The sequence below is a fragment of the Gadus morhua genome, chromosome 8, assembly GCF_902167405.1.
Source record: "Gadus morhua chromosome 8, gadMor3.0, whole genome shotgun sequence".
In the NCBI taxonomy this organism is placed as follows: domain Eukaryota; kingdom Metazoa; phylum Chordata; class Actinopteri; order Gadiformes; family Gadidae; genus Gadus; species Gadus morhua.
Genome location: NC_044055.1, coordinates 2,796,842 through 2,824,341, shown reverse-complemented (window position 1 = coordinate 2,824,341; position 27,500 = coordinate 2,796,842). Strand labels below are relative to the sequence as shown.

The 27,500-nt window shown below is 43.6% G+C and overlaps 1 protein-coding gene across 5 annotated transcripts in view; it reads right to left on the bottom strand.

The window, feature by feature from the left end:
- The window catches only part of LOC115548603 (contactin-associated protein-like 4), a 172,419-nt gene that overhangs the window by 91,077 nt on the left and 53,842 nt on the right, over nt 1-27,500 (bottom strand). For 4 of the 5 annotated variants that reach the window (XM_030363353.1, XM_030363354.1, XM_030363351.1 and 1 more), the window contains one exon: nt 14,692-14,802. In XM_030363353.1, the coding sequence (XP_030219213.1) occupies nt 14,692-14,802 (111 nt within the window). Of the gene's footprint in view, nt 1-11,287; nt 11,352-14,691; nt 14,803-27,500 lie in introns of all 5 variants that reach the window. The other variant, XM_030363356.1, reaches the window with a different exon arrangement.

The window sequence follows — 27,500 nt, the reverse complement described above, 5'->3', positions numbered from 1 at the left end:
TACACTATTGTATTTACAGCATACACCCTGTAACCATACACCTGGTGTTTTGTAATGGATGGATTATATCTCTTGGTGCTGGTTGGGAGCGGGGACAGAGACTTTATAGGACTGTAGGAGTCTGTCAGAGGGTCGACAGAGTGAGTGAGGACGATGAGTATCAGAGATGAACGGAGATCCTCAGAGGTCCTCAGAGATAATTGGGAGAAGATCAATCCGGTGGTGAAACAGACCCGCTCCCGTATGATCAAAGATGATCAGAGATGATCAGAGAGGATAAGAGATGCCCGGCGATCTTGGGAGATGATCAGAGATGATAACAGATGATCATAGATGATCAGAGATGATAAGAGATGATACGAGATGCCCGGCGATCCCGAGAGATGATCATTCGGGTGGAGGATCAATACACACTAACGAAGATCGGGGGGAAGGGGGGGGGTTTATGAGAGAATGAGAGAACAGCAGAGACGATAACAGCGGATACATTCCGGGTTGGGGGAACAACGGCGAGGATCAGCGAGGTTGGGGATCAGACACAAGGCAGAGGCAGAAGGAGCTCGTGTTCCCCGCAGCGCTCTGCTCTGAAACGTGTAAGGCTCACAGTGCAACACCGGGGCCCTGCAGCTGATTGGGCTTAACGTGGGCCGCCCGGGCCGGTGTTTGGACAGCCGGTACGCTCGGTACGCTCGGTATCAGCTCTGCCTTGACAAATTGCGTGTCATTTCCTGTCCATGAGGCATTTGATTGCTGAACATGTGGCAGCTGACACACTTGCATTTGACAGGCCCGCTTGTCCTCAGGTGTGTGTGTGTGTGTGTGCGTCATTTTGTGTGTGTGTGTGTGTGTGTGTGTGTGTGTGTGTGTGTGTGTGTGTGTGTGTGTGTGTGTGTGTGTGTGTGTGTGTGTGTGTGTGTGTGTCTGGTGACCGGGTTTGGGGGTGCAGTGGAGACCATCCTGTCAGAAAAAATGCTGTTTTTAATGGAATTTTTTTAAAGGATGTAGACACAGAATAATGAAGCGTACATGAGGTGTGTCCGTGTGTGTGGGTGTTTGTGTGTGTGTGTGTGTGTGTGTGTGTGTGTGTGTGTGTGTGTGTGTGTGTGTGTGTGTGTGTGTGTGTGTGTGTGTGTGTGTGTGTGTGTGTGCGCGTGTGTGTGTGCGCATAAGGAAAAAAGTGCTGACTTGCACGGCTACCTTGAACACCAGATGGACCGAATGGAAAGGAGGCTACCCGCGACTCCCCCGCAGAGAAAACACACACACGCCCCCACACGCCCCACACACGCACACACAAATGCAAAAAAACTGCCTCCGGAGGAATGTTGATAGGTTGAACAAAGTCATCCTATCTGCAGACCTCTTGTCATTGAGATGGACACACTGGGCCCCTGCGGTATATTTCCACACGTCTAATTACTCTTACAAGTAAACCCAACGCACGACCCTACAGATAAACAGTCCAAAACACACTCTCCCTTGTCATCTACCTTCAAACTTTAACGACGGTATTAATACCGTCGTGCCGTTACACCGTGGCGCCTCTTCCCACTCCCTACTTCCTAGGGGTGTGGATGTCCGACGCCAACGCGCGCGCCCGGTCTGCGGCCTCGTCGGAATGCTGAGCCACGGCGCGTCTGGTGTTTTGAAGAGCAGCAGCTAAAGGCCAAGACTAACAGCAGCGTCTGTAGCACAGGTCTCCGCTGACACAACAATGCAGAGAGAGCTGACACCCTGACCTTCACTCATTAATACTGGACCGCAGGGAGAACACACACACACACACACACACACACACACGCAGCTAAGAGATATTGTGGAAATAATAGAAAGAGAGAGGGGGGGAGCGAGAGAAAGATAGGGAGATAGAGAGAAAGGGCGAGAGGGAAAGAAAAGGAGAGAGCAAGAGAGAGAGAGAGAGAGAGAGAGAGGATGAAAGAGAGAGAGAGAGAGAGAGAGAGAGAGAGAGAGAGAGAGAGAGAGAGAGAGAGAGAGAGAGAGAGAGAGAGAGAGAGAGAGAGAGAGAAAAAGCGTGCAAGAGAAGAAAGGGAGAGAGAGAGTGGGAGAGAGAGCGAGAGGGAGAGAGAGAGGGAAAGGGAGAGAGAGGGGAAGATAATAAAAGGGAGAGAGGTCAGAGATGGGGAGAGAGAGAACGGGAGCAAGAGAAAGAAAGGGATGGAGAGAGAAAAGGGGAAAAAGGGAGAGAAAGGGAGGGAGAAACAAAGGGCGGAAGAGAAAAGGGGAGGGGGAGGAGGAAAGGAAAGGAAGGGAGAGGAGGAAAGGAAACCACAGGATAAAGCAAGATAAGCCAGATGGAGATGAGGGGAAAGCGAGGCAACCAAGGTGTGAGTTAAGTATAAAAATATATTGTCCAGCCCTGAGGATTGATTACATCGGTCGAGTTCATGAGTGATGATAATGGTTCTTTATGGTCAAAACAAAACAATACCACTGAGTTTCAATCATATCAAATGGAATCAAAAAAGATGTATTGATTATAGTGTCTGATAAAAGATAAATTGTGATTGTCATCGTTCTCAATGACGCATGTCACGATGTCATTTCTTTTTGAAGCACGACAAACATTTCAAAGTATAAATCTAAACCTGCTAACATGGCTGTGTTAATCTCCATAAAACAGCTGGGGAACTACAAACACGGTCGCCGCAAAGTTTTCGGTCTTACATCATTATAGAAGCACCTCAAACAACTCTCAAAATGAAAACAGACGCAGAACAATTCGAGTTAAACTCAAACCTGTCTGCCTGTTGCATATGCATGAGGGGGAGAAAAGAAAACCGTTCTGTCTCACTCTGACTGTTATTACCACTGTCAGTCTGTCAGTCAACATCCCCCCCCCCCCCACCGCATTACCCCCCCCCCCCCCCCACCATCCCACTGACCGCCACCTATTAAAGACTCCCGCAGCTATCAGGAGGCGTCAAAGACAGGCCCGTGCTGTCTGATCTCCCCCATGCGCCCCTATTGTGTGGAGGGGAACCAGAGCCGAACATACAGCGCTACACTGGATGGGGAGCTAATGAAGGGACTGATGGATCATCAATAATGGAGCGATATTCCAGCTGACAGACCCAGGCAGGGAAGCATGCAGGCAGACACACAGACACACGCACAGCCCCTACCAGCGGGGATTCAAGTTAAATAGGAGAGACAGACAGACGGGTGGAGAAACAGCTGGCAGTAAAAGGAAGGAAAGTAACTGAGAGATAACGATAGTTAGAGATGTCCGATATTATCGGCCCACCGATATTATCGGCCCGATATTAGCATAAAAATGTAATATCTGTCAATATCGGTATCGGATTTTTTTTGCCTTAAAACCGATTTTTTTATTTTTTTATTTTTTTTATTTATAGCTCAAATAAATGTTTTCAAAATTGTGCAGTACAGTGCACATTGTAATTGACTCATATTTGTGCATTTATTAAATTAAGGTTATTGAGTTTTAGTTAAAGAAACATACTGCTATGTTGCACATAGTTGTTCAGGTACAATGTTTTATCATTTGTGAAGTCAAGTTTGCCCTATTTGTGGTGGGCATTGTCAAGATTATCTCAGGGAGAGTGTAATCCAAACTGTTGTCTGAGACCATTAAAAAAACAAAAAAAAACATGGCACTTTTCCCTTAAATTAAGTTGAAGTATTTTTCTTATTTTGCACAGACAATGTTAACATTTGGAAAGCCTTGTTGCATTCAAGAATGCATCCAGTGGGCATCACAATAACATTAAGCATGTTGTGTTAATTCCACAACAGGAGATATGTAATGTTACCTAAATTAGGTTTGAGGAAAAATAACCCAAATATCGACATCGGTATCGGCTGATATCGGAATCGGAAATTTAGAGTTGGACAATATCGCATATCGGATATCAGCAAAAAAGCCAATATCGGACATCCCTAACGATAGTCTGTATGTAAGGATAGATGGGTGTATGTATGTTTGCATATTCAAATGTATTGTGGCGGTTTGAGGTGCATTTATTTGTCGGTTGTTCATGTCTATGTAGCCATGCTTGAGTGTGAGAGGGGTTCTAAATAAAATAGTGATTATTGATATTAAAGCTTTGGCCTCCAGTAATACCGTGTGCATCCTTCGTGAGAACCGCTAAAGCAAACAACCTCGTGTTCGACTGGATAAACTGTCATACAAACATACCTCTTAGACAGTATTCAACTTAACATGCAAACGTGAGATTGTCAACTAGCTGCCGTCATTGCGAGCTGTTAGCTAGCAATGACTTTGGGACCAGGCTAACTAGTAGGAACAAAAGTGTTCATTGGGAAAGTTACATCGCAGATTCTTTAAATGTTGGAGTTTAGCGAGACCAAATGGCAAACACAGTAACATCTACAGTCTGTCTGTCTTCATCTGTTGAATGAGAGAGCTGTACCAAGCCTGACGTTTGATTTAATAGAGGTCCCCTCTCAATACACTTCACTGTGGGTACCGATTACCGGGGTCTAAAAAGTTATAAATATTTCCCTAAGATCTCCAGATTATGCACTCAACACTACAATTCCTTGGGTCCTTAGCAATAAACTCTCCAAATGTGATGTTGCTCGGAGTCAATTCATGTCGAGAAAACTGTAGCACAGACAGACAGAAACTCCTAATGATTGTTAGAATACAAATGGACACAATGAAGAATAGACTGTCCATCCTACAATACATTCACATCATTATTCTTTCCAGCTCTTTCATGCGTAGAGTAAAGGGAAACGATAGATGACCACTGAAAACATGAAAGCTAGGATGAAGAGGCTGGGCTATATTCACACATCTGATCCAGGGTCATCCCTGGTTCACCCTAACCCTATATACTGTATATATATATATATATATATATATATATATATATATATATATATATATATAAAAACCTGGTCATATTGACCAGAGATTGCACCATCATCAACAACAGGGCCACGGTAATGAAAAGCAACATGCTACTAATACCAGCACACCTATGGAACACACACACACACTTACGCTAGAGGTAATAGCGCTGCGAGAACACCTATTAGCACTGTCGCTACTGATGGGAAAACATGCTATCCTGGTCGTTCCACCGAGCGCCCCGGCGGGGCGGCACTGCGGGCCACATGCAGACCCCTGCTGCCGTTACTGCTTGGTCCCTGATTACTGTCCTTACCAACCGATTAAACGCCACTGCGCTCCCCATGTGTGCCACGTCCGAGATAACGACACTGTACACTCTTACACCGCTGACCTATCGACGAGCCAGCCAATCACAGCGGGGGCAGAGTGGATGAGGTAGAAGGTGCCGCGGGTGCTACAACCACTACTGTGGTGTACAGCCTCAGGCTACATTGGCGAAGCGCCTGGTCAGTTTCATCCGCAGCACGGTCGTTCAGGCTTGTTGAGCAGATCGTCACGGCCTCTGTTTGTGCAAACACGAAAAAGGGATATCTGAGCAGTCTGTTTATAAAAGATATAAAAAGACCGTATTGCTGATTCTTTTCAGCCGTGTATCACCACCAATGTCGCTTTTCTTATTCTTGAATTGTTTGGCAGAGTTGCCAGTTAAATCCTGATATTGGCTGCTGTTGCTGTATAGCACACACAAAATGTCACCACACGGGATATTTAGACGGGTATTCGAAAAATGGTATCCTGTTATCTGGAGTGGAAATTGCTGCATGAATACCAATACCACACCAATTAATTCATTCACTCTCTCTCTCTGTAATTGCAACTGCCCAACATATTATTGTGCGAAACCTTTTCAGAAGCCATAGCTCAGAAATGCATTAAGCCCCCAAGTCTGAATGACTGCAGAAAAGTAGCTGAAATATTAAAGATTCTAATTTTGCCAGCAGACGGGTTTCACTAAATTAGTCTTTGACAATCCAAATATGACTAGAGACGATGAGAGTTAAACTAATAATTACAAAAGAACCCACACCAGGGAAGAAGTGAGGAGTCTGAGGAGACGCGTTCATCGAGAAAAGTGAAGAGAGAAAAGCTACTGGATAAAGGGGGAGAGAGGGAGGGAGAGAAGGAGGAAGAGAGAGGGAGGGAGGGAGGGAGGGAGGGAGGGAGGGAGGGAGAAGGGAGGGAGAGAGAGGGAGGAAGAGAGGGGGGAAGAGGGAGAGAGAGAGGGAGGGAGGGAGGGAGGGAGAGAGAGGGAGAGAGAGGGAGGAAGAGAGGGGGGAAGAGGGAGGGAGAGAGGGAGGGAGAGAGGGAGGGAGAGGGAGGGAGAGATAAAGGGAGGGAGAGGGAAGGAGAGGGAGGGGGAGAGAGGGAGGGAGAGGGAGGGAGAGGGAGGGAGAGAGAGGGAGAGGGAGGAAGAGAGGGGGGAAGAGGGAGGGAGAGAAGGGAGAGGGAGGGAGAGAGAGAGGGACGGAGAGGGAAGGAGAGGGAAGGAGAGGGAGGGAGGGAGAGAGAGGGAGAGGGAGGGAGAGAGAGGGAGAGAGAGGGAAGGAGAGGGAGGGAGGAAGGAGAGAGAGGGAGAGGAAGGGAGAGGGAGGGAGAGGGAGGGAGGGAGGGAGGGAGAGAGAGAGGTAGAGGCAGGGAGAGGGAGAGGGAGGGAGAGAATGGGAGAGGATGGGAGAGGGAGAGGGAGGGAGGGAGGGAATGGGAGAGGATGGGGGAGGGAGGGAGGGAGGGAGAGGGAGGGAGAGAGGTAGAGGCAGGGAGCCTGAGTTAAAACAGGAACGGGAGCAGAGGGAGCGAGATAAGGAAGAAAGAAAAAAACGAGAAAGAAGAGAAAAATTGCGACGAAGGCTGAGTAGAGGAAGTCAGAGAAAGAGGAGTAATGAGAAGAGGAACAAACGGAGGCAAGGAGATCAATTAAGAAGGAAAAAACTACAAACAAAAGCAATGAAAGAATGACGAGGATGAAGAGAATGACATAAATACCAGGTCATTTATCTTACGGAAGGCAGCGGTTGTTAAAAAATTGCCTTTGCCTCCAATCAATACCTCATCAGGGGCTTTGCATCTTTTTTTTTTACGACACCTGCTGTCAGACGCAGTGACATCACACTCCTTTTCTGTTTCTCTGGTTCAACTTTGCGTCGTCTGCACGGTAACTCCTACTGTTATCACGGGTATCCATCGCTACAGGCACGCCCGGGCCTCGCTCTCTTCATAGACACACGCTTCCTCGACCAATTGTTTCACACTCCATTGGATTCACAGCGGTGCGGGGAAGGCGCTGTCCATCACAGAGCAGTCGGGGTGTCCGACAGGTTTGATTTATGGCCGGGATGATGAGTCGGCCGCCGTTCCTTACTCGGTCAGACACATTAGACGCAAACACTAAGCAACGACTTACACTCAGATGTACAAAAAGCTCAGCCGAAGGTGAGGTGAATAATTGTTTTAGTACTTCACGCATACTACACGTGATCGCCCCAAAAATAAACAAGATAACACATTTTGACTGGATTCATTGGTTTTTATTAGCAAACAAAGCGGGACATTCTGCGATGAAAACAATATCCCGAGTTTGAGATCTCAATCATGGGATATTGCCCAATATCCGGAGATAGTGAACCAATCAAATAGCGCCACCTTAGGAGGTTCACGTGTAGCACATACTAAGATACGTTATCATGAGATAAGATGAACCCAGATAAGTTATGATAACATAACAGGCGTTCTGATAAAACGAGACAAGATGAGGGGAGTTTCTCCTCTAGTTTTTTAATCCATCTCTACGAGCAGAAAAGTAGCACCCAGGAAGTGACTTCGTCTTCTGGCGTGGACGCCCCGGTCAAGGGCATGCGGGTAGTATTTTATTTCGTATTGAGACATCCACTTGGCAGCTCCCCGCTGCTATAGGTTATTAATGAACGGGGCGTGCCCTTTGCTCCGGACTTCTGCTCAACTCGCACAGGACCGGCGCAGCTCGAGGTGGCCTAGTTGTGCAGAAATCAGTCGGCGTAATTACCCACGCTCCACATGTCTTTCCTTTTGACTCGGTTTGCGAGGAACTCCTCATCCCACACACCGTCGGAACGGATTTACAAAAGTAATTGCTTTTTCGATATAACGACTTTGGGTAGGTCCAATTTATATCACATTTAATCATACGGAAGCACGTTGCCTGATGCCAAATTCCCAATCGGGACGACTTTGTTTTCATTAAGGTTTATGGGACGACCAGTGCACAACAGCACAAGGTTCCCAGGGCAAGAAGCTGCAGGTAGTTATTTCTGGGGGAGGATGGGGGGCGGGGGGGGGGGGGGGGTGCACCTGATAATCAATTCATTAAGTTGGAAAATGAAATCTGGGACGAGGGCGCTCCTGGGACAGTTGGCTCGCCGGGCAGGATCCGACCCTGCGGTGCCAAAAGGAAGCGGCGGGGAAATTGCTGTGCGGAGACATTCATTTATTCATCGATTTGTTCTGCAAACATCTCGGACTGTGCCACGTGTTTATATATATAGATATACATATATATGTTTCCTGTTAGCAACCTCTGGCGAGGGAGTCCGAACATCCCCCCTTCCAATATCTCAAGTGTGCAAACAGGCCCTTAGGATGAATAGGTGATTGCACCGTTTGATAATCTGGTTAATGGTTGCTCAAAATAGTGGGGATTTATGAGATATAGCTGTCACAGGTCCATTGGTATGCTTCTCTTGAAGAGCAGTGGGGTGTTCCACAAACTGAGGTTTAACAAACAAAGAGCTAACGCTGAACTCTAGGTTGATTGACCCTGTGCCAACTAAACCAGAGCTGTCGGTTCCACCACACGGGTTATGCATTAGTTCAATCAACTCATGAAATGGAACTCCGGGTTCTCCTGGAGAGCTATGACGAGGAGAAGGACATTATCAGATAGAAAAGGGAACGCTAAAGCCTCTGCAACCGGGAGAACCAAAGCCTGGCAGCGGATCGCTGACCGCGTAAATGCGTTAGTTACATGTCAAAAGCAAGATCCTTAATATTTGAGCCATAAATCTATTAATATCCCAGTTAAGCATTCTTATCGTTCCTACCACTTAACCCTTTTCTTCTAAAACAAATATGTACTCCGGTGGCTCCCAAGCGGTCAGCGGATCAAGCAAAATGAAGTACAAAAACATACAAACTGGTAAGCTTTTCCCACCATCGTATTGGTATAAATTTAAATAAGCCCTTTTTTTTAAGCCAATCGTGAAAAGGCTGACAGTCAGCAGACTGGATCTGGCCCTCAAATTGTCTTGACCCCGGCGGAGGAGCTGTTAATAAACATAAATTTAGGGCGCCCTGGCATGGAGGGAGTACCTGGAGGTACCTCCTCAGAGAGTCATGGGGCCTTGTGAGGGTACCCCACTGGTTGAATGTAGGTTTTGGTGTTTTTCTTGTATTGTAGATTTTGTTTGTCTTCGAAGTGACACATGCAAACCGTGTGCGTGCCACAGCGCATATGTTCCAAATGTTTTTTTTGGTAACTGGGTAGAAAACCTAAAAGTGACAATTCATCAACTTCACAGATCAAGATGGATCAGTGCTTGTAATGAAGCTGCCGGCTACGAACGAACATTCTCCAGTGGATGTAAGTCCGTTAGGACTATTTTATACTTTCTGTTGTAAGCGCCTCTCGGCATACTCAGCCAATATTGCTCTTTGCATGATAGGAATCCGATGAAAATCTTGGTCCGGACATGGATGGGTCATCTGAAAGGATTGACATGTGCTCAGCATCTCCAACATTATAGATAAAACTACCATTTGCAAAAAACAGAGGGCGCCGCAAATAGTCTGGAGTGAACTGAGGCCAGGTCCTCGATTGGTAGTGTTGGCTATGTAATGCTGGAGAAGGCTATTTATATGGAGGTAGATTTGTGTCTTTATTATGCAATCAAAAATAATAGGTTTGAGAGCAAAACTTTCCACACTGCAATCAAAAAATAGGTTTGAGAGCAAAACTTTCCACACTGCAATCAAAAAATAGATTTGAGAGCAAAACTATCGACACTGCAATCAAAAAATGTTTTATTGCAAGATAAATTAATGTGATAAAAAAACTATTAATGGGAATCCAAAGGTTTTGTTTGCAAACCCAAAAGTTTTGTTTGCAAATCCAAAAGTTTTGTTTGCGAATCCAAAAGTTTTGTTTGCAAATCAAAAAGCTTTGTTTGCGAATCCTAAAGTTTTGCTTGCGAATCCAAAAGCTTTGCTTGCTGTTGAGCTGAATCTCGTGGGCGGGACCTACGCCGAAAGATGTAAGACACGTCTCTATTGGCCAGTCTCGATCGGAGTGACAGCTTGGCAACATCCACAGTTAGTAACGAGAGAGGGAGTTCTATTTCATGTAGGCTACGCCGTCTAGGCTTCGCCTTATGGGCTTGTCCCGTGCGCGCGCTTGCGCGCCCTGAAAATCCCGTAGGCCTCCCTGTCAGCCGACAAGGAGACCATGGCAGAGGAGAGCAGGGCGATGTTGTTGACCGCCGCCGCGGATTGAGAGGCACAAACGAACACCCTGTCCGTCAGGCCGACAATCTGCTTCTGGAGGCGGTCGGGGGGCAGCGGCTTTTCGGATGTTGCCAAGCTGTCACTCCGATCGAGACTGGCCAATAGAGACGTGTCTTACATCTTTCGGCGTAGGCCCCCGCCCACGAGATTCAGCTCAACAGCAAGCAAAGCTTTTGGATTCGCAAGCAAAACTTTAGGATTCGCAAACAAAGCTTTTTGATTCGCAAACAAAACTTTTGGATTCGCAAACAAAACTTTTGGATTTGCAAACAAAACTTTTGGGTTTGCAAACAAAACTTTTGGATTCCCATTAATATTTTTTTTAACACATTAATTTATCTTGCAATAAAACATTTTTTTGATTGCAGTGTCGATAGTTTTGCTCTCAAATCTATTTTTTTATTGCAGTTTGGAAAGTTTTGCTCTCAAACCTATTATTTTTGATTGCATAATAAAGACACAAATCTACATCCATATATTTAAATATATTAAAGATTTGCGCGAGAATCTATATCTCTCCAGCAAAAAGTCATCCGATATGCCAAGATGTCGAGCCATGGTCTTATTAATCGCTCCCGGTGGATTGCACGAATAATTTGCGCTCCGATATCAACAGGCCTCTCATCAAAAGGGCATGCCGTTGTGAACACATGAAATCTGCGGTGAACGCGGGTTTAAATAACCAAAACCGGGTTATGTTCCTAACTTAACCTGCGCAAAACCTGCTCCGACCAGGTTTGATTCAGAGCATATGTTTCTATAGCAACTAACATACTGTGTTCGTTTTGGAACGGAAAACCTAGGGTTACCGCAAACCCTGGGTTAACTTACCCGGTTATGTGATAAGACCGGCTTTGTGGAATACCCCTCAGTTCCCTTCTTTGGAAGATATCCCCTAAAAAAGAAAATATGCAGCATAAACCGATTTTGAGCAATGTTAGTTTTTGGATATTCCTCCTTTCCCTCAGATCAAAGGCCCATTGGCACACCAGAAGAGCAACCTGACTTCAGTGGAAGGGTCAAAAAAGTGTGAGTATCCATGTGTTTTTGTGTGCGTGGTTAAGTAAGTGTGTGTGTGTGTTTATATATGTGTGTGCTTGTATGTGCATGTATCAGTGTGCATGCGTGCCTGCCTGTTTGTGTAGGTGTGGGTGCATGCGCGCATATGCATGTGTCTCTGTACATACGTGCGTGTGTGTGAGTGTTACTGTGTGCACTCTGTGAATTGATCATCTCAACACAATGAGGTCTGAAGAGGCGCCTGCCATTCATAGATTATGTGTCTCTTATTATAGATCTCTGAGTATATTGTATAAGGGGCTGCACATTAAATTGTAATGTATTGCATATTAAAGTGCAATCGTTAATGCGCATGCTTGTACGGTATGTGTGTGCGTGTGCATTTGTGTGTGCGTGTCCATGTACGGTGTGTGAGTGTATGTGTGTGTGAATGTGGGTTTATGTGCGTGGGTGTGCGTGTGTGTGTGTTGTGTATTTTTAGAGTGCAAGTTGTGCATTGGGATCGAAATGCCAATCGAATATCAACCACAAAACAAAGTGCTCCCAAAAAAAGCTCCAATAATTCGACTTGCTCAAGTTCAGTTGAGGACAAAGTGTAATTGCCTTTCATTAAATTGTCAGAGTGCTTCTCAACATAGATAGGAAGATACAGATCCCACCCTTTGCAACAAGAGGAATACATGATCTAACACAATCCAGTTAAATACTCAGGGCAAAATGCAACACGGTCCAATCAGTGACATCCGACATGTCGTAGTGGGATAACCACAAGGCATCATTCCTTCTTCTAAAGAATGCTTTAGGATTTCATTTAGAAAACGAGAAGACAAGAAGATGAAAGACGCGGCAGAGATGACGCAAGATCACAGCGACGCTGAAATGCACGCCGTTTACACCATTGACGAGTCCTGCCTGGAACACAGCAGCGTTGTCCTGCAGGCTGCAATGCAAGGCTTCTCCATCGCGCTGGGAAGGGCAGGGAAAACTTTTGTGTGCGTCATGCATATGCCGAGGTGTAGAGAGAAGATGGATCAATGAACCTGGCAATATGCTTTGGAGCGGAGGAGTGCACCCATGAAGGTTGTAAACCAGGTTCATAAATGTGAATGATAACAATTACAAGTCATTCACTACTAAATCAACCCCAGTAGAGCTTCCAGTACGGGTTCAGTCCACTTGTCTTTGCCTCGTTGCCTCTCTTTTTCTTTGAGCCTTTGCCTATTGTTTGGCAGCGAAAGACCAATGAAATGCTGAAGATGGACGGGGGACAGATGTGAGTTCTGTCTGCACTGTGGAGACACCAGATGTAGCCACAATCAGAGTGCTGGGCGTTTTTTATCTCACACACACACACACGTGGCTCGCATCCATCTCGGCGCTCTTTGTCCTCCTCAGATCCAATAACTGACTGGCAGTCAAATTGGATAAGTGGCTCCCATTGGTCCAGGTGGTCCAGATGGACATGCGATTTGAAGAGGGGGGGGGTGACGGAAGAGGCCACTTCGATATTTAAATCCTTAGGAATTCTGTGCGGCCTCCCCAATGCTAAAGTGGCCTAGAGTACAAGATAAGCCTTGGATAAAGATAACCACGGATCTGGACAGCCACTGATGTTTATGTCCCCGCTGGGTTCCCTCTTCAGACCAGGACGGCCTGATATAGTTGATCTCGTATAGTCAGGCCACCCCAATGACGGTGAGCCACTTTTATCCACTAAGCCAGATACATGAGATTCGGGGAAGCAGACCAAAGCTTTCAGCCCTCCACGGCTGTAAAGCTGCCATCAGCGGGCCTATGCTGCTGCAGACAAAGCCTGTTTCCTGTTTCCTGTTTTCCATCTATCTCCATTGAATTCTCGTGTGAAGAGGTTTATCTATTCCGTGCGTTTGTTATGTTCCAGTTTAGATAATGATTGCCTGCGCCGTGTGGAGACTCCCTGTTCAGGATTAGGCTAGAAAGCCTCGGCTGGCTACAGTGTTTGTTATTTTTCGATTTTCACTTCATGGGTTATCAAACCCACGACTGAACCAACCTCGATTTGCCTTGTAATCTCCTAAACACTTCTTCTAAACACTTCCTGGATCCTGTTGTCAATCCTGTACACCCTCATCTGGGATCCGGCAGTCCTTCAATACCAGGAATTCTGTCGGGAGACGGCTCAAAGCTAGCCTGGTCCTACCAGACTCTCGTACTTCACTTCATTTCATTTCATTTGTATAGAGAGTCTGGACCTACTCAATGGACAAACGTTAACTCACTTGAAGGCGAGTGTCTGTTGAAGTTTAAAACTATTGGATCTGCCCAGTGCCACTCTGGATCTGCCATAACCAATCGCTAACGTTTGGCCGGGAATCACGTTGCGCGCAGGCTGTGTAAACAAACCAAACACCGTGCGTGAAGATGTCCGTCAACGAGAGCTGACTTTGACGTCATCGTTCTCAGCCACTCCCTCTGTTCGCTGATTGGACCGCCAAAAATCTGGCTTCCAAGGAACCCATGCATATGAAGCAGACCCAGACCTAGTACTGAAGTGAAATGAAAATTGAGCGGAAGTAGGTAGGTGGGCGGTGCCAGGCTAGCTCAGAGCCTGGGCCGGAAACCAAAAACTGAAAGGGGCGGGGTTACGAGTTGTTTCCTGTTTTGTTACAGAGATGTACTACTGAGGAGAAACTCATTCACTATTGGCAATATTAAGCTTTCAAAGTACTTAGTACTTCAATATGAATTGCTACTGTGGCCAGGCGACAACGGGATGATTTTAACACTTTTTCTTAGGATGTTGCTGTGCGGACTGAATGTTTTTGCCTGTTTTTTCCCGCTGGCTAGAAAAACATTTTAATTTACTACTGTGGCAGAGGTGGTGTTTGCTGTTAGCCAATTATGCGCTTACAGATCCCTGCCAGCAACATGATTGGTTGGAAAAGATAGGAAATAAAGAAAGGGAAAGGCCACATTCATCGAGATTGCTATCGCTTCTATCAGTGTCAGTTCTATCAGTCTTCTATCAGACTATAGATAATTAATCTAATATATGAATTATCTGACGCTGCACAACCTTCTTACATCAAAATAATGGAGCCGGCCTCGCGGCTGCCTTGGTGTGATACAGAGAGACACTCTTCATATAGAGACACATCTATTTCTAGACTCTGTCTGCATCAACGGCATGCACTGAAGTACATTCAACTTGTTAAAGTACGACACGTTTTTCTTACCTTCCCTCCTGTTGAGCTTCGCAAAGCCTGCACTGTGGCTGTTGGACAAGTGGGAGGAGCTTCTGAAGGACGCCGGCGCAAGGTTGGACACCAGTGGGCTGTCACACAACTCTGTTCAACCAATCACAAAACACAAGACCAAGAGTTAGGGCGGGAAATCGGCCTACATCCATAGTAGGGCTGAACGATTAATCGAATTTAAACCAACATCGCAATCTAATAGAATGCGATATGCAAATCGCAAAGGCTGCGGTTTTTACTGTTACTGACTAAAGGTGTTATAATATCAATTCATGCGTGCGTCAATTCATCTCAACACATAGGCATGGCCTAAAGGAACGAGCAGTTTATATGTTGACCGCTTCCAATGCCGCCATAGTCATACTACAGAATGATTTATTGCTTGTTTATTGAATAATGCTGAACATAAAAAAAAGAAAAAGAAAATTGGTCGAAATAATCGCGATTCGATTATGTCCCCAAATCGTTCCCCTAATCCATAGAGCAGTGGAATGTATTCCATGATCCCGGTCGATCAGTATTTCGTTCTTTGAGCATTTTCTTTAAATGCCAACATATTGAGCAAATTAGAAAGAAGCATCAGGTTATTAAAAATGATTCAACTGAGAATTTGGAGCCAAATGCTAATTAAGAAACCTCATCATTTCGGTAAATGCTGAGAATCTTTTAATCCGCTACATTTAACAATATGTTAAATAGATTGAGTGCCTCGACCCATATGTTTTTGTAATTTCTACATTTGGCATATAGCCTAGCTTTAACAATCTAAATCTTCTATTTATTACAAAAACATTGAAGCTTTTGAAATTTTGAACGATATGGTACGAGACTTGAATGTATAATCATCGTATTCATTGCATGAAACCGCCTTCAAACAACATACCATTGACGAAATGTAGTTCACGATCATATTCATGATCCATCTAAAGTCTTCGCATCGAGAAAGACGTCATTTAAATAAGATTTAAATTGGAATGTCAGCAAAGATTGATTTAAGATAATTTTGTGTTTAACACAAAACTTTAAAACATTAGCATATACATCAATACATTTTATGTGTGTATTTGTTTGTGTTTATATTATGTATACATATTCATATATTGTGGAGCACAAATTCTCTGTGTGATTGAGTCCAGTTGGAGACATGCGTGGGTCAGGACTTACTAATAAGATTCTTACGGGAGGACATATTCAGAGGATTCTTATCGGGCTTCGTTGATTGATGGGTGTCGTGATTACCACTGATGTCAGGACAGTGTAGCTGGGATACTGTCAAAGTACACTGTGACATACACAGGACACGCACACACAACCAGCAGTGCTCTCATTCATCTCCTCCACATAACACCCACACCAAGGCAATGGTGGTAATGTGCCTTGGGAAGGCAGCAATAAAGACAACTGATGAACTTGTGGTGCATGGCCCCCCCCCCCCACACACACACACACACACACACACACACACACACACACACACACACACACACACACACACACACACACACACACACACACACACACACACACACACACACACACACACACACACACCACACACACACACACACATGTCCCTTAGATACTCACACACTCATGTGTTAAAGTGGTCTAAATGTGACGAACTAAACACAAATAGCACAAACTGGCATTGATGAAAAAAATACTATTTGTACGGCACAGCATCCGATAAATAAACGGCCATTTGTGTTTCCACATTTGCTAAATATTCATGTTCAAGAGACAAGAAACAATGACTGTGATTCACATTCTTGTCGAGCGCCAGACCCCTTAAAACAAGACTTACGTTTACAATGCTAAGCACACAGAAGTGGCCTAAGGATTACAAGAGAGCTTGCCCGCAAAAGCCACCCAGTATATTTGTGATTTTTATTAAAGCTTAATTCTTTGGTTCATGAAAGACACAGGATGAAGTGACTGTATTGATTTTCGAGTATGAACACTGCAGGTATTCATTCAACAACAGATGCTGTTTTTCCCAGAAAAAAACCCAGAAAGAAACGGTTGGCTCCATTGTTTTGACAGACAGATAACACTAATCTGTCCTGCATTATGGTTTTTCCATCAAATGCCTTTCAATACATCAATTTTGTTTCCTGGTTTGAAAGCATAGTGGTTAGAGAGAGAGAGAGAGAGAGAGAGAGAGAGAGAGAGAGAGAGAGAGAGAGAGAGAGAGAGAGAGAGAGAAAGGGAGATAGAGAGAGAGAGAAGGGAATGAAGAGAAAGACATGATTGAATAAAATGAGGTCAATAAGAAAACAATGATGGAACATTGTCAGTGAAGAAGGTCAAACCTCTTTCCTTAAGCCCGTCAACCCATCCATCATTAATGTGTTACTTTATAATGGTTCTGCAAATATGAAAAGTGGTTAATGTTAAATAAATCATTAGTGGCCGGAGAGTGTTGCGAGAGAGAAAGCACGCGAGAGAGAGAGAGAGAGAGAGAGAGAGAGAGAGAGAGAGAGAGAGAGAGAGAGAGAGAGAGAGAGAGAGAGAGAGAGAGAAAGAGAAAGGGAGAGAGAAAGGGAAAGAGAGAGAGAGAGAGAGAGAGAGAGAGAGAGAGAGAGAGAGAGAGAGAGAGAGAGAGAGAGAGAGAGAGAGAGAGAGAGGGAGAGGGAGAGAGAGAACGAGAAGCGAGTGGGAAAGACAGAGGACTCCTCTGCTCTCCCCCAGCTGATCCATCCACACCGACACATTTACCACCCGGCAGAAATAACAAAGTGCATACAGACGTAGTGATGGAGTCAGGGACCCTGAGAGGCGAGGGTCTCCATCCATCCACACTTAGACTTTAACCCACAACAGTGAGCACGCGTACGGGCCAAGCCTCTACAACAGCAGGAGCGTGCCAGTCACTCAGTCACTCAGTCACTCAGTCACTCAGTCACTCAGTCACTCAGTCACTCAGTCACTCACTCAATCGTTGGCCCGCTCACTCAGTCACTCAGTCACTCTATCACTCTCTCACTCTCTCACTCACAGCAGTGCAGTAATGATGGTTGTGTCACTCTCCCTGAGTTACTGAACCGCTCACGACAACACACCGCCGGTAATGCTGGATAATGAGGCGGAAACCATTATACACTTGTGTGGGGTATTTGTTTTTCATCGCAGTATACTGACAATCGTTCACAAGCTCACACGTGTGGCGTTTTTTCGGATGGATAAAATAAATCTATAAAGTGTGGAACACACATCTTTACGGATGTTTCATTACGTGCACGAAGAGAGAAGCACGTTCAAGCCATCAGCGTACGGGAATCTTCTGAGTTAGGATTACAGCGGCTCTATCTTATAAAGAGGAACAACGGAGGTGTCAGAAACGCTGGGTGCAGTAATAAACTCTACGAGCAAACATAACGATGAGGGAAGACTGTGGCCTTTAAAGATAGAAAGAGACACGCTATAAATTGGCTAACGGGGGGGAAATTGCCCATATGGGCCATACATTAGTTACACACTTTGACGTCATGCATAGATGATTCATATAAGGTGGCAGGGCGGAGTTAATGCCAAGGCGGAGCAGATAAGCGGTGCTGAACGTGTTGGGTTGGTACAACAGAAGTCATGTAAAGAGGTTTGCATTGGCACACAGGCTGAAGGTTCAACTTATTGTGTTCAAACTCTATTTTTGATCCACCCACAATGGCAGATAAACATCGATACAAATGTACCGTCATTAATATTGTTATTATCATAATTTCTTCTCTCTTTTTTCTGTCACGAAACGTAATTGCATGGTGCGGAAAAGGCGGAATGATGAATAGATGGATGAGTATGGATGAGGTCGTACTAAACTTCCCTTCCCTCAAATTGCTTCTGTGTCTCGTCTTCTTTCTTCAGAACAAGAGTATTTTTTTTTTTTGGGCCTTTGGTTTGTGAATTTGTTTGTTCTAGTTTTGTGTGCAAGTTTGGACCCTTTTGACAGTGGTTGGTATTACAGTGTGTTACAACATATCCGTTAAGTGCAAAATAGGTCACGCTCCGAAGGGGTTGCGTCACGGCACGTCTGTTCCTCTGTTCAGCCAACAGCCCAGGCCTGGAGCACGGTAGGTGCATGGCCCATTACAGCACTCCTCAAGGAGAGAAAGGGAACGCTGCCTCCTTCTTGAAGGTATGAAGGAGGGGAAGGGAGCAGTTGAGGAAGAAGGTTGAATTCCTCTGAGGGAAATGTCAGTGCAGGAGATATCGACAGCTCGCCTCAACGTAAAGGCGCTGAGGGGATCAGGGAGACAGTATGTCAAAGTTATATTCTGCCGTACAGGATGGTTTGATGCAGTTTTTCCTTTGAGTTGTTGCGTGTGGTTACAAACATGGATTTAATACCCGATTGGATGTTGAATCATTGAAGACAAAGCCGATCGGGCGGATTTAACAAGTGTGCGCCGACTTGTTGAAAAGATCACCCTAAAGTCTTCAGAACGGGAAGGAGAAGCTCTCCACCACAACCCGGTGGAGGGGGGGGGGGCGACGCCGTCCCTTCATACAGCGGGGGCCAGGAGGGCAGTAGGTTATGAGGGGTCCGACATCGATTAGCGGAAACCTGAGAGGCATTCTGCTCCTCTCTCGCTGATGCCAGTGGTAAAAACAAAACATAATCTTTGTTGTGTCGTACATGAAAGTGTTTGTTTGCTCGCTTGCATAAAGAACAATGCATCCCTCTGAAATGCATATTTCTACCGTGATAATCAGGTCCAGGGGCAGGAATAGCATGGGGTCCTCTAGGTCTGAATTAATTGGCTCATTATTTAAGCACACAGTTAATCAGAGGCTTAATGGAAGCAACACATTCGTCTTTTTGTATATAATAATAATAATAATAATACATTTAATTTAGAGGCGCCTTTCAAGACACCCAAGGTCACCTTACAGAGCATATAGTCATCATACATTTTTTAATAAACAAGACATTGTGTAAAAATAAATAAACATAAGCAATAAGAAATAAATAAAACAAAAACAAGACAAAACAAAACAAAACAAAAAAAAAAAAAAAACAATCAAAACAGTGATCAGTTAGACGTTGTGTGCGAGTTTGAACAGGTGAGTTTTGAGTTGTGACTTGAAGGTTGTAATGGTGTCTGATTGTTTTATGTGTGGGGGGAGGGAGTTCCAGAGCCTGGGTGCTGAACAGCTGAATGACCGGGCACCCATTGTAGTGAGTCGTGATGTGGGGATACATAGTAGTCCAGCAGAGTGTGGGCTTATTGAAATGAGAATGCTTATTATGGTCATGCTATGCTACAAACTTTTACAAATGTTACTTTTTGTCCTAAACACAACAAACGATATCAATATTAAGACATACTTCAGGATTGTCCTGACTTAGAAGTGGAATAGTCTTTCATTATAAACTACGAGTCACTGGACTCACAAATGCCAGACAGAGTGCTGCTATGGTAGACAGACTTTAATTAGAGCATTGGACCTAGGATCATTTAGGAAGGGTGGTTGATGAACTGCAGTAGCATTCTCTCTTTCCCTCGTTCCCTCGTTCCCTCTCTCTCTCTCTCTCTCTCTCTCTCTCTCTCTCTCTCTCTCTCTCTCTCTCTCTCTCTCTCTCTCTCTCTCTCTCTCTCTCTCTCTCTCTCTCTCTCTCTCTCTCTCTCTCTCTCTCTCTCTCTCTCTCTGATGATAGATGATAATTAAACTAAAATAAACTCCATCGTTCAACTGTTTATTGTCTTAACTGCAACGAAACACCCTCGGTCCCGTCAGCGTAGAATCACCCTTACAGCAGTTGGCACCCGTCCGCCTTAAAGATGAACCCCACAAAGACAGCGCAGTCCCCCCTCTGGCTGCTCAGAGCTCCTTCATAAGCAGCGACCCAGAGACATCGCATTAAAACGGGAACCAGTTGAGGCTCGGATGTATCTCGGCGGAGGCTACGCTGGTTGTGGGAGATCTACTTTTGTCTTATTTTGGATGATCAAAGGACGCCTATATCCGGGCTAATGTCTTCCAGCTAATGGGTAGCGCTCAGCGGGACGCTGCGGTGAGAACGGCGCCCCGGTCGGGAGGCCTCGGCGTTAGCAGCAACCCCGCTAGCCCGGTGGCTAACAACTAGCACTGCGACCATCCATTATGGCTGTGAAAAGCAACGTAAACACTGAGACAGAGAACATCCCTGCTTGAGGCTATGGCAGTGTGCAAGGATTTACTCATTACGGGATCCATATGGGGTTTTACAAAGCACTGATATATTCTGTACTTGGCACAAGTTAGAAGAACCTAATTATAGAATTCAAATTAGTTTTGTTGTTGATGTTAGTAAACATACATTGGACATTAGTAACCCAGTTGATGATTTCATGTGTGTTTATTCGTATCATTTTGAGTCGTATTCACATTAAATTGCGTTTGGACTATCATAGGCTATATAGATGTCATACTAACAAACACCCCCCACACGCATCCTGGTCCACCTACCAATACCAGATCGAAATATCAGATACACGTCTCAAGAAGTACAACAATATATATATATATATATATATATATATATATGCGTACAGTATATATAACGATTTGAAGTGCTCGGAAACCCATCAGCCTTCTGTGAGGGCTTGTTCACACTCACTGCCGGGCTCTGTGGGAGTCAGCGTGGAACAAGAGCTTCCAGCTAATGAAATGATCAAAAGGGAAACAGAAAAACAAAACAAGAACCCCAGCAAGTCAGCATTTAAAAGAGAAAAAGAAAAAAACTCTCTTCTCGCATCTCCAAAGAAATGGAGAATTCCACTGAGCGTCAGGAGAAATGTGTCGCGTGTGCGCTTGGAATTCCGATGGCGACAAACGGATCAGTTATACCGGAACATTCAGCAGGATTTATAATTTGATATTTATGTAAATCCATTGGAGAAATACACCACTTAATTACCCAAGAGAGAGTGAAATGGGTGTGATAAAATATATACACAAATTGGAAGAACCGCATACGATTAATTTGCCTTCTTAATTAGTTAAAAGCCCCGCTATCTGACTTTTTTTGCTATTGTTCAGATATATGTATGGGTTACTAAATGTCCACGGAATAAAACGCCATCCATGCACAACTCTATAAACCCAGGGAATCACGCTTTCTAACTCAATTTGGGTTGTTTTATTCGCAAAAACAAATGAAAAACATCCCACTAATACCAAACTTGGAGACAGGATTGCTACTCAACCTCATACTTTTTTTTAATTCTCAGTCAATCATTGCCACTAGGCGCTTTTTTGAACTTGTGGCATGTAGTTTTATGTTTGCACAAAACATTTTTTTAGCATCTGTCATAATAGATGATGCTGCCGCATCATTTTTTGTTGTAAGATAAACGGTTTCTGTCCATCGGCAGCCAAAGTAACCATTGCTGCAGTCAACACGTTGTAAATGGTAAATGGCAGTGATAGATCATGAACACGAGAACAAGCGATACACATGTTGGATTGTCTGTCTGTTTATGTTCTTTCGAAGGCTAATCTTCTAACTTCGTTCCTTGGATTGGATTGTGTATCACTGCCTCCTCAGAAATAAGTGTGGAATACAATTAAGGCAGTGTTTCTGGTCTAGTCGCATATTGGATTTTCAATTGAAGGAAGGAATTGGATGGCAAGACCAACAATAGTCTTACAAATCAGAATTTAGATTCATACCTAAAGTCTGATGGCAGACAAGCTCCAATCTGGGTGATCGCAACGTCTCACATTCATTTTGCTTCATATTTGTTTCGACCATTCATGTTGCTGGAGGCAGGGATCTGTGAGCAGGTAATTGGCAGACTTAAACTCAGCCAGCAATAGTACACTGTAAAAAAGTGTCTGTAAAGGTTTCTAATCAATTGTGTAGACTGGCCACTGTAGAAATAACCTTATTAAACCCCATTTTGAAACCGTTTACAGATTTCTTTATCCTCACCATAATGAAACAAGTCGTAGCACTGCCCCTTGCAGTTCTTGGTTTCCGGCCCAGGTTCAGCGCCGTCTCCCCCCCAGTATTTCTGCCTTTACAGAGTAGGACTGCTGGATCCAAGTTAGTGTACCAATAACATTAAATCACAAAGGCAAACCGCTGAAAAACAACACGGCCATACAACGGAGCGTTGCTTTTGCCTGACTTAGATGGATGGTGCTCAGTACAGAATAAACTGTCTCGTCCAAATAAAATGGAGGCAACGGCAACTCTGTCACCGCAGACACGAGTCCTTGATTGATGAACCCATCAACGGCGTGACTCCTTGGAAAATATACTTGTCGTTTTTTTAAGCAGCATTGCGTCGATATTCATCTACCTAAAGCAGACTGTAATGTGTTTGACAAATGATGTGTTGGTAGCTGTGCTATATTATTCCACCTAACAGACTATGAAAGTCTCACAGGAATGCTATTGCCATATGTGTCGCATTTGTTCGATCAGCATGAATAAACGATCCAAAAGCAGAATTGCTTCATTGTTATTATTTTTGCGGTGTATAATCTGTGGGTTCCTAATCATCAACCTGCATCAGATGTATTATTTTCAGTGTTTCCCCCAGCACTGTGTTGTTAAGGCGGCCGCCTTATCAACAATAGGGCCCCGCCTTGACTACCAATGTATATAAAATAAATAAAAAAAATTATCAAAAAAAAAAATTATTTATTTTTTTTTTTTAATTTTTTTTAATTATTATGCATTAACAAAGTAGAAAACTCTCGTAGGGAAAGAAAACATACTTCCATCAGGTGTAAAAATAAAGATCAATAATGCATCGGCGTTCACAACAATGGTCGTGACATCAAGCTTTTTGGTCAAGCTTTTTCTTGATGTCACAACAATGGTCGTGACATCAAGCCCCCCCCGCTCCTTGACCACCTTGACTAAGACATTTACTGGGGGAAACACTGATTTTGTTATAACTTCGTGGCATACCAGTCCACATCTAAGTCGACGCACGGCAGGTACTGCGGGCGTCCCACTGCCACCCTTCTGCATGTTGAACGTCATCACAAACCCGACACTGAAATGTGCAATTTACATAAACTTTAGGGAGGGTGCGGCGAGAGTGTTTCATATGTGCAGACACAGACCGTGTCCATTGTTGCAGCCCTCAGGAGACAACAGATTGTATTTCCATGGACGATAAAACTGTTTTATAGTAATAAGGAAGCATTACTGGAAAAGCCTGACACAGCATCCATTATGTGGTCGTATTTGCGGACAGCAAACTCCAACCGAAAACCGTCCTCTTTTGCTGGAGTAAGTTAGTCATTTTCTCTTTTTTGCTGTGCTAAGTATCTTAGTGGTATGAAAGGCACAGGGGCTTTTTCATTGTATTATTCCAAAAACACCATAAAATAATAAATAAAAATAAAGTGTAAATAAAAAAAGTGCTTCACTACCACAAAACCGCACACAAGACCTCTATGAATTCCAAGCACTGTTTTTATGGAAGCTGTATGGGAAATGCCATGTTTGTACCTGGTACCTATCAGACTGCAGAAAAATGCTGTAGGAAATATGTCATTTTGAGATAAGGGCTTTAATGTAAATGTTTTTGTGTAGGTTAGTGGAGATGAAATATAAGCATCTAAATTATATATGTATGATTATTTATTGACCCTTGTTTTATGGGACCATGGCATTTTATGAACTAGAATTAAAATATCTAAACTAAAATCTTGTTTTTCCAGGTAGCCTCCTCCTTAAGTAGGTTTTATTCTTTAGGCATGACAGTTGCCATTAATAAGCTTATTAATGATGTACTTTACAATGCAGTCAGCACGGGCCAGGTGAGCCAATTAGAATACACAGGTTGAATCCCCTGCAGGAAACTTAATTTATAAATGTAATAAATATAGATAAAGAAAAACCACATCAGAATCATAATTTGTACAATATAATTGCTTGTTAAATTTATAGATAGAGAATGTATCATAAATATAATTTGATGAACATGAACTTTCTTTAAACTAACGAGATGTCGATGTTGACTAGTTATTTTTAAATTATTAAATTACATCATAAATAATAACGAAACACCTTCTGATTGCTTTACGCAATGATTTTAATGTATCTTATACAATAAATTGTAAATCAACCATCTTTTTTTAATCACATTCCATTCATGCCAACTTTATGCCGCACTTCATTTAAAGTGGTAACAAATGAATCAAGGTTGAATTCGTAGAATATGAAGAGTTACTGATGTTTCGTTTTTTAATTGGTGGAGAAGTTATAATGCAAGGGTGGTTCTTGTGACAGGTCACGATAAGGATGGAGCTGCCAACATCCAAAACGCAAAAAATGTACCAACCCAGCCTCCTATCTTGAACAATCCAATTTGGCAAATGTACAGTTGGGGCATGACCTGCATGCCAAATCTACAGAAGCCCTGATGTCCTCCTGAAAGCTTTCTCACCGCCACATAAAGGAATCGCTTTATCGCATTTACAGATCCATTATTTTACATTTTAATCAAACCCCAATAAAAACGTTGGTCAAACACGTTTCAATAACTATACCTGGCTTTAATGAGACACTGAACTCTAAGTCATAGTCCGTGTTGAATACAGAATACACCAGGCATCTCAGATGCATGGCTTGTCTATATTAATATTCCAGCCCATCACTGGTAGTCTCGGCTTTCTCCCCGATAAGCACAGCTTTAGGTATCAGCAGAACCAATGTTGTTGCAGTGGTTGGATAGACACCTGATCACTTTCTGCATTTAATGGGGTAACGTTACCTGCCTGAGGAGTACACCGTAGAATGAAGTTATTAGGGTCGTCATGACCAGCATAATAAAACATTGCATCCCAACAGCTCACACAAACTCCATTCAGCCCATAGGCCAGGGTACTTCAGCTTCACTGTTTCCAACTATGCACAACCCCCGCCTCCTTTGTTTCCCAAACATAAAGACTATGCTAAATGTATTTGGTGGCATTGATGATGTGCAGTACATGAAATATATAAAACCCACAAATAATTGAAGAACATTATAGTTTTCATCCACTGCGAAATATAAATTGAGATCAAAGCAGAAAAAAAAGGCTCCTTTGCCAGCCAATCACATCAGAGCGTGGGAGGCAGCAGCAGCAGTGGTGAGATACGCCCACTTATGTTACACTGAGGCCAATCCATGATGACTTCCCCTCCCATCCAGATCGTACAGAACACTCACTCAACCCAAAGGCTAGGCTTTATGGATTTGTTTTCTTCACATATGTATAAATATATATTTATAAACATATGAAGACAATACCTATAGACAATTGGAATGAGGACTGCAGTAATGTGAATGAGAGATGAAAATTCTCAGAGCTTATTGTAGTCATGCCATATCTCTATTTATATATTAACCTTTGTATTTAGCAGACAAAATTGTAAAAATGTTGGTTGCCTAGTTCCTGTCTATGTTTGTCGGCTACCTGTCTCTGTTGGTTTTCTCCTGCTGCTGTGTTTCTGCCTGCCTGTATTATTTTGAGCTGTTTCGTTACGCATTTTGGTTCACCTCCTGGTCAAATCCAGAAAGAAAAAAACGGAAAAATAGATGGTCCTGCAACGATCATACTGGGAATTTCTTATGGTAGATACAAACAGTTCTCAGAAAGGTCAGGGCTAGTTTAAAGACAGCATTCTTGCCAGTGCACGAGAACGCTTTCATTTATCAGACGGTATGTTATTTCCACAATATGGTGTGCATGCGCTGCATATCATGGTGAAGTATTAAACAACACTGCAGTAAAAACTCATTAAAAGCTCAACATTGCGGCCACGATTAACAGCAGCACAACAGGTCATCCTGGTGAACTCTTTCAAAGTGATCGATGTTTAGAGGGACCTGGCCTTTACAAGACGTCCCCTTCACTCCCTCCAGACGAAGTCTGGGCGCCCCTGTGCAATCCATCTACGATGAGGATTCATGGTCTACCTTTCTCAAGGTAAACACGTATCACGGTCTACCATGGTGATACACGCCTTACTTTCTAATGGTACACACAGGGATTATAATATGTCAGAATAAAATGTACAAGAATAGAAGGACCCTAACAATGTACAATAAGGTTACATTCATTTTCCATTAATTTGTTGGTTCATGCACTCATAAGCATAGCATTAGCGGGTTAGGCTAAGGGTTAGGGTTAAACCTAATCCTACTAACTAATCTATGCATGAATGCTTCAGCTCACATGAATACCCTTACCTTACTATCATTAGTAAAAAATAAACACCATCATTAGCTGATAACTAGACCATTAGTAAACAGTTAAATTAACTGTTAATGTTTATTACTGCATTAGCTAATGATAATTAACGTTAAATGAATGGTTTATTAATGTACCCTTATTGTAAAGTGTGACCATTTATTTTTTTAGTCACAATTCAAACGATAGTGGCATTTGATTTTGGAGTTTTTGGAGGCAGTACAAGGGGTGTTTTCAGGCAGGCATATGTAAAACCAGCCTCCATTAGATCTGGATGAGTTCCCACCCAAGGCCTGCCCCCCTTGACTTCATTACAATTCCTCGATAGCCCCACACTTCTCCTTCATGCATTTTCATAAAAGACAATAAAGGAGAAATATTGCACGACTACTACTTAAAGCATATTTCTCCCCCTAGGGTGTCAGCCACATATATTTATCTATTTTCTTTGTGTAAAAAACATTTCATTATCTAATGTTCTTTTTAATTGACAGTTAACGAGTAGAGCAGTCGAAACGCTACTCTTTTTGGTAGCGTTTGGTTGGCATCACAACTGCATTAAACCCATGCAATCAAAACGATTGAATGGTTTCAGTTCAGTTGAA